Source organism: Geospiza fortis, unplaced genomic scaffold, assembly GCF_000277835.1.
Source record: "Geospiza fortis unplaced genomic scaffold, GeoFor_1.0 scaffold361, whole genome shotgun sequence".
NCBI lineage: Eukaryota > Metazoa > Chordata > Aves > Passeriformes > Thraupidae > Geospiza > Geospiza fortis.
The window spans coordinates 232,540-244,510 of NW_005054356.1; the positions used below are offsets into that span (position 1 = coordinate 232,540).

General features: G+C 39.2%; 1 protein-coding gene across 1 annotated transcript in view; it reads left to right on the plus strand.

Annotated features, from left to right (window-relative positions):
* TAF4 (TATA-box binding protein associated factor 4) overlaps positions 1-11,971 on the plus strand; it is a 34,082-nt gene that overhangs the window by 16,568 nt on the left and 5,543 nt on the right. Inside the window, exons 2-12 of the mRNA XM_031059114.1 lie at positions 1,976-2,142; positions 2,873-2,989; positions 4,638-4,760; positions 5,497-5,619; positions 6,068-6,157; positions 7,206-7,460; positions 7,661-7,805; positions 8,304-8,418; positions 9,024-9,193; positions 9,802-9,932; positions 10,577-10,702. Of these exons, the coding sequence (XP_030914974.1) occupies positions 1,976-2,142; positions 2,873-2,989; positions 4,638-4,760; positions 5,497-5,619; positions 6,068-6,157; positions 7,206-7,460; positions 7,661-7,805; positions 8,304-8,418; positions 9,024-9,193; positions 9,802-9,932; positions 10,577-10,702 (1,562 nt within the window). The remainder of the gene's footprint in view (positions 1-1,975; positions 2,143-2,872; positions 2,990-4,637; positions 4,761-5,496; positions 5,620-6,067; positions 6,158-7,205; positions 7,461-7,660; positions 7,806-8,303; positions 8,419-9,023; positions 9,194-9,801; positions 9,933-10,576; positions 10,703-11,971) is intronic.

Here is an 11,971-nt window from a genome sequence, read left to right on the forward strand (position 1 = left end):
TATTTGGTGTTGACTTGAAAATAGTTCCTCTAATCAGATTTCCACTGTACTGATGATTTAGTTTATAATAATATTGACGATTTCAACTGATTCAGCATTTAGCTGCTTCAGCTGATCATTATGTGGGATGACAAAAATGGGCAATGTGAGTTCATTTCCCATGATCTTATGTGTGCACATTGAAGAGGATGCCAGGTTCTTTTGGTGCAGGAATGAGATTGATGTAGTAGCAGGTCATTCTGTAGTCTTTAGTATGTTCAGTTTCTCTGTCTTTTGTCAGTAACCCCCTCCCCATAGGGTTAGGCTGATGCTGAGAATGTGGTGATGGTTCTGATGAGCAGCCCAGAGGATCAAGCTCTGTGTTCACTATTAAGGTGTTTTAGTTCTCCTAAGATACGGTGGAGATGGTGGTGTGTGCCTTTGCTGTTTTAAAGGAAATACTTCTTCCTATATAAGTTACATAAGGAGAAGAAACCTTACTTTTGGAATGGCTTGGAAAATAGTTTTTTGGACCTGACAGCTGAACAAAGAGTATTTACTTCTACAGTCTGCAGGATAACAAATAAGTTTCTCCCCCTCCTCCTTTCCTACAGAAAAACACTTTGAGGATATTTGTTTCTAGATATAACACTTGTCCATAGCACTTTGTGGGTCCCACCTTAACACTTTTAAAAAAGTTGTGATGGAAAGTCACATTTTGGATGTAAACTAGTTTAACATCTCTGTGTGACTCTGCTTCATTAAAAGAGAGTTAATGTAGAGAGTGTAAGGAAAAAATTAGGGGCAAATCAACTAAGGCTTTTCTACTGAACTGATTTTTTTAGAAATCAGTATATGAATTTTTGCAGTTTACTTGTAAAACTGTCCAAGAAAACTGTTTAAGGCGTTGTCTGTAATCATTTCAGCACTTCACCAGAATAGAAAAGCAAATAAAAGCTTGATTCTTTTGAAGTAGTCATGCTCTGAGATGCAATAGACCACATCTCCAGATACTGTTGGGGAGTGTGTATGGGCTTTTGATTCACTGAACAACACTTAAGAAAAACTTTCTGATTTCACTAGTGCCTCTTGATTTTCATGGCGAAGGTTCTTCCTGTCGCTGCTCAGAAAAGCCAACTAATTTTGAGTGCCCAGTTTGTTTCCTTAGGTGGCTTTTTCAGAGCTGATGAGGTCCTGAGGCTCTCGGGGAGTGAGTGAGGCAAGCTGAATGAAGGAGCTCTTGGCACACCGTTCATGTTGTCCAGATCCTGTTTGTGCCTTCAAGGAAGAGAAAATCACATCTGAAATTGTGCCTGTTAAATTCTGGTTCCCTACAGCTACCCAGTGGGGTTAAGTGTATTGATCTGAGTGACTGAGCAGGGAATGACTTCCTCATTTCCCTCTCTGTTTTATTTTTCATTTGGGGTGTAACATGGCACAGTGCAGTCTGTTGCTGATGCACATGAGAGAGATTATGATTTTATAGCCACTTTCATTACTAAATTGGTTATGGGAAATTAATTTAGAACTTAGACAATTGTGTTGCTGTTGATGGTGAAGCCTAGGTTTGATTATTTTTCTTCCCCTCTTAAAGACAAACTAACAGGCATCTTGCGTAATGGCAGGATTTTCTTCTATTTGGAGTGTCTCATAAAACAAATTTCTTAGTAAAGAGCAGGTAGGATTTTTACAGGATCATTTTAGCTTCTAGTCACATGGAATATTTGTGACTGGGGCAGATACACCTCACTGTGTTCTGATGCACACCATACTAAGCATTTAAATAGAGTATTTCTGAAATTATGCTGTTCTAGACAAAATACCATAATGCAGCTGGGTATTTGACTTTTATTCTAAACCTCTCTTGCTAGCTGCCTAGTCCTTCAGCAGTACATTAATTCCATATGTACCCAACTTGAATTACAAAAAAACAAACAGAAAAGTGTGTTCTTTGACATTTGCAAAGATGTGTTCTTGACCACTCTGTGTTTTGCAGGCATGGTGCTGGTGCGCAGTGAGAACGGGCAGCTGCTGATGATCCCCCAGCAAGCCCTGGCACAGATGCAGGCCCAGGCACACGCCCAGTCTCAGCCTCAGAACACTCTGACTCCTCGTCCTGCTACACCAACCAGTGCACCCCCAGTGCAGATATCCACAGTGCAGGTCAGTCCAGCAAGCTGTGCTGCTAAAAACTGTTTTGTGCAGGATGAATTAAGGTGTGATACTAGTGAAGAAACCATAGATCTAACTGGGATGTGCAGACTGTTTATAGATTCATAGAATCTCAGAATTCTTTGTGTTGGAAAGCTGTTGGAAGGGGCCTTAAAGCTCATCCAGTTCCTGACATGGGCAGGGCCACCTTCCACTAGACCAGGTTGCTTCAAGCCCCATCCCAGCCCCTGGCCTGGAAGACTTCCAGGAATGGGGAGTCCACACCTCTCTGGGCAACCTGTACTGGGGCCTCATCACCCTCAGAGCCAAGAATTTCTTCCAAATAGCTAATCTAAATCTACTTTGCACAAGGCATAGGCATTGCATTGTGTTCCTAATTCTGTTACAGCTTGGCTGTTACTCATCAAAAATATTTTTATATATCTGAATCTCATTAAGTTGAAAACTTTGATATAAAGGAGACCATATATGGTTAATGTGTACAACTCTTCTCCCCAGAAAAAATACAAGACTAAAAGAAAAAAATTGATGTGGATACACATACACCAAGATTTTGACAGTTGCTTTAAGTTCAAGACTGAAAATCCTTCTTGGGGTTCTGTAGTGCTTCAGATGCATTCTTTGCTATTTGTAATAATGCAGAATCAGAACACTAGATAGAGCAGTTGATATTTAACTCTAGGCACTGATATGTTTATGATTCTTTTCCCCTCTTTCCCAGGCTCCAGGAACACCCATTATTGCACGACAGGTGACACCAACTACTATCATCAAGCAAGTGTCTCAGGCTCAAACAACAGTGCAACCCACGACCACGCTACAGCGGCCCCCGGTTGTGTGGGTAGGGAACAGATGTGTGCCTGAGACTGCCAGGCACACAGGAAATGCAATTGCTCAGTGCAGGGAAGAAATGCCTTCTGAATTAACCTTTCTAAAACATCTGCAGGTCTCAGTGCATATTTTGGATGTACAGGTATAATTTTTTATATGTATATTGGTGTTATTTCATATTACACCTATACATATCTCCATTTAAAGGTATTGTGTTTGTAGTTTGTACGGTCACAGAACTGACTGAAATGAAACACCTTTATGCTTTCTGCTTAAAGGAGGTGACAAGAATTCCCCTTGGGTTTTGGGCTGTGTTGTTATTCCTGTGGTGGATCTGCATCCCTCTGAATTCTGCAGCAAAATTTACAATTGCAAAGATGACTTCACTGACATCCTTCTCTTCCTGAAGCCTTCTCCCTTTCACATGAGTCTGCTTTGGTCTGTGTCATTCTGGAGACTGATAACTCACAGAGAGACTGATGTCAGTCTGGGCTGGCCTCTATTTATTTTGGGCTTGCTTGGACATTTTTTTGAGATGTCAAGAGTTTAAAAAACAGTGCAAGAGTGTGAAATTCTCCACATGGCTTCCAGGCAGCAGTGATACAATATGATTGCTGTCGCTTAATCTGTCTCATTGTGCTTTCTTCATCCTTTGAGTAGACAGGATTAGAGAGTTTTAATTTAAAACATGCAGGTTTTGCTATGCATCCAGTTAACCTTTTTCCCCTCAGAGAGCCTTTCCCTATGCCAGTGATCTTTCTAGATCTAAGAGTTAATTTACCTAACTGAGTCTCCTTAATTTGCGCTGCTGTTATACAGGACAAAAAAAAACCTCACCATCATTCCATCTGCATATTTTGTGCTGTAATGAGCACACCATGGGCTTAATTTATCCTGATTTGAAAAAAAAAGAGACAAATGAAATCCTTATCTCCCTTAGTTTCTTCCAAAATACCAATAAAGTTAGCTCTGGCAGCAGGGGAGCCTCTTTTTTTTGGTGCATCTTTATATAAAGAGCAAGTTTACAAATTATTTGTGAACATTCTGAGTGTCAGTTGTAGCTTGGTAGGCATTTGTCTCTCAGACTGGGTTACTGTTAATAATTAGACTGTTGGAAGCCCATGAATGAGCTGTGTATGTGAGAGGATCTTGCTTATAATTGTGATTCTTTGGAGCTGATATTTCTACTTCAAATTACCAATTTGTCTACAAAACTAGAAAAATGTTTTGTCCTGTTGTTTATCACAAAGACCTCAATAAGACCAAAGCTTTTGTGTCAGTTGTGCCTTTTTAGAAATTCCTGCCTTTGGAAGTGTCATTTAATAAAACAGTCAGAAAGATAAATTGAATTCACAGGAATTCAGCACTTGTTTTAGCTGAGTTTTGGAACCCCACTGGCTGAGATTATGTTTATGGTGTTTTATTCAGTGACCAAAAATCGCGCAATTTTTAATCAACTTTTGGAATTCCCGTTCCGAAAGTTTTTAGTGCCATCTGGTGGCCGTTTCCTTCCACTGCACCAGAGCATGAGCAACTTATTTATAGCAGCTGTGAAAGGTGTTCTTCTGCCCTGTGCCTCGTCTTCTGTTGGATGGCTCAGGAAAACAGGCTCTTGGGACATTCCACGGAAAATAATCTTGTGTTTTTATTCTCTGCAGCCTCAGATCGTTCTGGGTGGTACTGCACAAACAACCACGTTGGGGACAGCAACAGCTGTACAAACTGGAACTCCTCAGAGAACAGTGCAAGGGACAACGGCCACCTCCACTGCTGCCACAGTAAGATTCTGAGAAATGTAATATCTATTTTTGTCCACTCACATATGCATGGTGTGCATATATACATATACTTGTAAACACAGATGGGAGTGGAGATTAGTAAAGATGCAGGAATCCTGTGAGCTGTTGACCTTGAAAAGGTAAACTTTAATAGAACCATATAATTTACAAGGTGTGGGTACAGGTCACTTGAATTTTGATAGGTGTCAAAGCGTTTTTGTTTCTGTAACAGTATTAAAGCACTCATTTAAAAAATACATTAGATGTATTTTATAGAACAGTGAATTGTTCAGCACTGTAGAGGAGAATCACTATAAGAAAGGATAAGCAGTTGGCACTGATTGATTCAAACTGCATGTTTCCAGGATTGCAAAATCTAGGGAGAATCCTTGTACTGTGCACTGTGAAACAACAGCTTTACTATTTTTTGTCCTGCTAAAACATGTATTTCCCATGTACCATGTGCCATTCTTAAAATACTTGGTGCTTCCTCATTTCATAAAGAATCACAATTCCTTAAGTTTTGGTAACAAAAATGTACAATATATATGAGTATATGAAGAAAAATTATAATCTCAGTCCGTTATGTTTTAATGTGAGGGACATGTATGTATAAATATTACTCTGTACTGATGAACTAAAGGACATTATTTCATGGAGTATATGGTCAAATCATGTATTAAGAGGAGTTTGTCTTCCTTTCTCTGATTGTTTTCCTTTTACCCTTCCTTCTCAGGAAACTATGGAAAATGTGAAGAAATGCAAAAACTTTCTGTCCACATTAATAAAACTGGCATCATCTGGAAAACAGTCCTCAGAGACTGCGGCTAACGTGAAGGAATTAGTACAGAGTCTGCTGGTAAGAAAAGTTCATCAGAAGTTGCTAAATACAGCATCTGGGCAAATTCAGCCTCAAAACTAGTTTTTTTGTGGTTTTTTTTTAATTCAGTGGCTGGAGTTTATAAAATTTGGGCTAAATCAAATCCTTGCCTGATGCTAATATAGAAGCTTGACATTTTTAATATTTATAGAGTGAATGCTAGTATTGCTTAGCCTACTTGTTAGCAACCTTTAAGTTATGGTTTTGTGTATTCCATCATGCAGTAACCAGAGGTCTTTAGATCTTATTACTTGAAATTTGTAGTAAAGTTGGTTACTACCATAAAGCTACGGGTAACTAAAAATAGTGAGAGATGATAAAACTACCTAATTTCGTGTGTTCCCAAGTCTTAATCTTTTTTTTAGTGTTGGATAGTTATAAAAATTAATTTCTACAAGTTTGTTCATTTGAGTTTTCTGTTTTGAAGGATGGAAAAATTGAACCAGAAGATTTTACCAGTAGGCTCTACAGAGAACTTAATTCTTCACCTCAACCTTACCTTGTGCCTTTCCTGAAGGTAACTGATCTTCACTACTCTTCCTTTAAATCTGTGCTGATATATCAGCTGCAATGAACACAAGCACATCCTTTGCCATTATAGGTGGAATTCCAAAATTAAGTTAAAGGAAGTTTTAAATGGTGCCTGGTTAGGCTTTTGCTCCCTTAAAAAATACTTTTTGTGCTTTAGTTCCTAGAGTTTGTTACTGTGATTCATTGGCACAGTCAGTATTGTAACTTCTACCATGGTGACACGTAGTAGCTCTTTTGAGAAATCTGGAAAGTTTTTTTTCCATGACTTAAGCCACAAACCTATGAATTGATTTATTGCTCTCTTTTTAGTTTTAGAAAGCAAAGGGATTCAGTGATATAGCAATTGTACCTTCTGGGGAAGTTTTGCCTGTGCTGTAAACTGGTTTGGAGAAGCAGGAAATTTGTCATCTCCCAATGATAAATCACATTTGACATAAATTTTATAGTAGTTCAGCAAATCTCAAAATAGTATTTATTGCAGAACATTTACCATCAGTGAAATGAGTGAAAATACAACAGCACTGAATTATAAGAATGTAACTGCTTGACTAATGTATGATTATGGGATGGAGTTGTAGGTGTGTGTTGACATTTCTGGGTTCTTAAATGCTTGTTCAACCTTGAGCCGTTCCTGAGGACAAAAACTGTTGCCATAAGAAAACGACTAATTTAAGAAGCCACCAAAACACTCTGGTCTCTGTTGAGCTATTCTGAAATCTTCCCTGGTGTTCCAGTGTAACTTCTAAGCTGTAGGACAACAGTCAAGGAAGGCAGCATGGGCTTGGGTTGTTAAATACATACCAGGGGTTCCAGGTAGGCTGCATAGCCTAGATGCCCATGATATCCAAAAGGTATTGTCCCTCTGTCCTGCTTATTAAATAGGAGCAGGTTGGTATTTCTGTGTGCTCACCTTTCCTCAGGTGCACACAGACCGATCCAATGGACTGAAACAAAACACATCACTTCTTTACAATTAATATTGTGTGAGCCAGGATTAAACAACTCAACCAAACTCTTTCCTTTCCCCTTTTCAGAGGAGTTTACCTGCCTTGAGACAGTTAACACCAGACTCTGCAGCTTTCATTCAGCAGAGCCAGCAGCAGCAGCCCACGACGCAGGCAACGATAGCCACGATCCCGTCGGTGACGTCTGTGCTGCTGAGCTCCTCGGTGCAGCGCACAGCGGGCAAGGCCACTGCCACTGTCACCAGTACCCTCCAGCAACCTGTCATCAGCCTCACTCAGCCCACACAAGTTGGTGTCAGTAAACAAGGGCAGTCCACGCCACTGGTATGTGAGCTGGAGTGCAGCGTTGGTTATTGCACAGGGGTTTTTTTGATAGTACTTCTCAAGTTGGTGGTTTGGCTCAAAGATCTGATAAAAAAAGTATAACTTAAATTGCATCTTGGTTAAAGTGCTCTTAGCGTTTGTTCTTGCCACCTGATTCTCAGATTATTTACAGTTCTTTTTTTTTTCCTTATTATTTGCAGGTTATTCAACAGTCTCAAAAAGCAGGGGCATTGATAAGGCCTCCACAAGTAACGTTGACACAGACACCCATGGTGGCATTGCGGCAACCACACAGTCGTATCATGCTCACCACTCCTCAAATCCAACTGAATCAACTGCAGACAGGTAAGAGGTCAAGATACTTGTGATATGCCATATTTGGTAGCAATCCCTAAACCACACTTCAGGTAATGCTTGCCCAGAGTAGTTGTTGATATCCCATTCCTGGAAGTGTTCAACGCCAGGCTGGATGGGGCTTGGAGCAACCTGGTCTAGTGAAAGGTGTCGGAGGGGTTGGAACAAGATGATCCTCAAAGTCCTTTCCTGCCCAAACCATTCTGTGGTTCTATGAATGTTAATTCATAAGTGCCCTTTTTGTACTACTGCTAAAATCTTCCACTGTGTAGTGCCATAGTGGCTGGGGGTACAGATCTATCAGGGCAGCATTGACAGAGAAATGGTTTGGCTGCTGGAGTTGTGTGGGAATTTTTACCTGGGTGAAATGCTGACAGAAGCCATTGAGGTCAACTCTTTGTACCAGACCTATTACCATAACTACTTTTGACTGGCTTGCATGTGTGCACTCTTATTGATGGAGTACAAATCCTGTCTGTCTTTTTGCAGTACCTGTGGTAAAACCAGCAGTATTACCTGGAAACAAAGCTATTGCCACTGTTTCGACACAAGTAGCTGCTGCTCAGAAGAATAAACTGAAAGAACCTGGGGGAGGCTCTTTTAGGTGAGGAACTGTATGTTTGTGCTTGGGCAGCTGAACTCAGACCTTCCTGGTGCTGAATCCATCTGGGGAAACTCACAATAACCCTCAGGTGGATTTTCTGGGCGCAGGTTTGCTTATTCATTAAAGACTTCAACAAACAGCACTGGACATACTCGTGCCAGACTGGTTTTGGCATTTAGCTGGCACTAAACCTCATAAACAATTCCTGCCCAGACAAGCAAGTGGAATTCATTCCTTCACTTCTCCCAGCTCTGGTTGAGTTACTTGGTGAGGTACAGCCTGTCTTGGTGGTGAGGGCAGATTATTGCTGTTTTGTAGTAGTGATTCGTCTGGTCTCTTGTTTCTCAAGGTGGTGAAACATTACATAAGAGAAAGGATCTTGGAAAAAACAGGAAGTACAAAATTAGTACTCTTTGAAGTCAAAGCAATAATTTCTCATTTACAAACAAATGAGTTGTATTTTATTATATCACAAAAGCAAATAAAATGTACAACTAATTATTCAGGTTTATGGTGGAATTCATTATGTGCAGCTGTGGTATCATAGCAGTGTGTGCAGATAAGCACTAAATGTTATGATTATAATAAATTTTCCTTCCTTTAAGGGATGATGATGACATTAATGATGTTGCATCAATGGCTGGAGTCAACCTGTCAGAAGAAAGTGCTCGGATATTGGCAACAAACTCTGAGCTCGTGGGCACACTAACACGGTCCTGTAAAGACGAAACCTTCCTTTTCCCAGCACCTTTACAAAGAAGGATATTAGAAATAGGTATGTTCCTTTATCTTGAACATTAATAAAAACAAATTTCACTACTCTTAGGTTTAATCAAAGGCATTTTCCAAAGAAATTGCTTTGAATAATTAAAAGTTGCTGGAGTCATTACCTTCTGGTATTTTCTGGTATATTCAGATGTTTGTGGGAAATCATTTGTCTTATGAAAGTAGAATAGTACCAAGGAATAGCAAACATAGATTTGCCTTCTAAAGTGATGGCAATTCAACATCAAAACTACTCAATCTGGCTGAAAGTCTGACTGTATAAACTGATAAGGTGTATCAAGCATGACACAAACAATGAAACAAGTCCAGAAGCACTTTTATCAGCTTTACTTAGTAATTTAGAATTGATGGTGGAACAAAAAGCAATCTTGAATTCTTTGTCACACTATAGTACACAGCATTTATTAATAGATTGTCAATTTTGTTAAACTAATATGAATTTTAATGTATGTGTAATTTCCTGTTTAATCCTTGTCTGAGAAAAACCTGCAAATCATATTTAGAAAAGGGGATTTAAATTTCTGTGACTGAGATTTTACTCATATTTAGTTGTATTGTAAAATGGTTTTTTGCAACCCACTTGTGTTCTCATTGTAGGTAAAAAACATGGAATAACAGAAATCCATCCTGATGTAGTTAGCTACGTATCACATGCTACACAACAAAGACTACAAAACCTCGTGGAAAAACTATCAGAGACTGCTCAACAAAGGAATATTTCCTACAAGGTAACTGTATTTAGTTGCTCAAATCAAATGGCAAAAATTGCACAAATTCAGCCGGCTGTGGTGTTCACTGTAAATGCAGGAGTTCAGGTGTTCTTTTTTCTGTGAAATCAGGTTGTTTATTCTCTTTGACTGATTCACCTTCCATTAAGCTATTAATACACATGGGTGACTGGAGCTTTTCAGCTCGCATATACAAAATGGTTTAAAAACAAATGCAGAGAAGCTGTGCCCTCCCCTTTATTTATTATGTCAAATGTTTAGTGTGTGAATGATTGTAGAGTCAGACAGATAAAAGCACTGCTTTGAATTCCCAGGAGACTGCTATCTGACAGATGTGTGTTCCTAATAGATGCAAATGCCTGAGCAGTGTTTAAAAAACCACACAGCTCTGTGAAATATGTTTGAGAGGTTAAAGCTGTGATGATATTAGTTTAGAAGTCAAAATCTGATGATTCATGGAATAGAACAAAATGCTTTTAAGAGTTCTACCTGGTTTGACTGGTGTAAATATACTCCTACTATTTGTCTGAAAAGGACAAAGTGAGCATTGGAGCTTTGAATGTGTATGTTCTTCCCCAGCACAGTACAAGTTAACAGCTTTGTTTTTAAGGGAGTAATGAGAAATGTATTTGCTGTATTTTCAGGATGATGAAAGATATGAACAAGCAAGTGACGTTCGGGCACAGCTCAAGTTCTTTGAACAACTTGATCAAATAGAAAAGCAGCGTAAAGATGAACAAGAAAGGGAAATTTTAATGCGCGCAGCAAAGGCAAGTGCTCGGCTTTCACACGTGTTTGCAAAGTGTCACTTTTGACATCAAAACTGCAGAGTTTCTTTTCATTCTAAAACACTTGCCATGAAGGGGAAGACTAATCTTCAAAGATGGAACTGGATGAATGTATTCTTAACTAGAGCTCAGTTTTGCTTTTCATTGTAAAGCACGGGAAACGGCTTCTTTGCCACTCTCATTGCATATTCCCAAATTAAAAGGAGTCTCAAAATTTAGTTTTTGCATTGGCAAAGAAAGATGAATTTTATAGCTTGGTGGTACTCTTAACTGTAATAGAGAGAGACTAGAAATAGAATTCAGAAAAATTTTTACAAACTGGAGAAATATAATAAATAGGAAGCAGTTGATGTAAACATGAATGTGAATATTAAACTGTGGTTTTACTCAGTGAATACAGAATGAATGTGATTAGATAAGAGTACCCTAGAAATAATTCACGAAACAACCTATGTTTTCAGTTAGTTTTGTGACCCAGCATGAGTTGACAATGTCAAAATCCAAATTTATTTTTTTGTTGGCCTAAAAAATGTAAGGGATTAACAACACTAAGGATTTGATAGGATGAGAGGAAATGGCCTCAAGTTGCATCAGGGGAGGTTTAGATTGAATATTGAGAGCAATTTCATCACTCAAAGTGTTGGCAAGCCCTGGAACAGGCTGCCCAGGGCAGTGGTTGAGTCACCATCCTTGGAAGTATTGTGTAGATGTGGCACTTGGGGGCATGGTTTAGTGGTGGGCTTGGCAGTGCTGGGGAAACAGCTGGACTTGATGTTCTTAAAGCTCTTTTGTAATCTAAATTATTTTATTATTCTGAAAGTATGACACACACAAGGAATGCAGGTGCCCAGTGAAATGGGCATTGCTGATGTAAATGGTCTTGGGTCACTCAGGTGCACTTTGTTCAGCCTGCAGCCTGACCTGTGTGTGTAGGTGTAGCAGAAAATCAGCTCTGAGTAAGTGCTTGGTTACCCAGCAAGGGGAGGAATTGTTCCAAAAAGTACAGGTCTGATTCCTTTGTTCATATGCAAAGTGTATAATTCAGTTCACAGATCTGTGTAATTTGTGTCTTATAATTTGTGTCTTGTAATGATTGCACTTAAGACATAATTGCCTGTCTACTCCTTGGCTATCTTTAACAAAGCAGAAAAATGGGATGCCTATTTCAAAAATAGAAATGTTAAGAAAAAGAAAACTTTTACTTTCTAGAAGTTGTTTACCACTGTTACCCTCTGTGGGAGTGATAGGTGT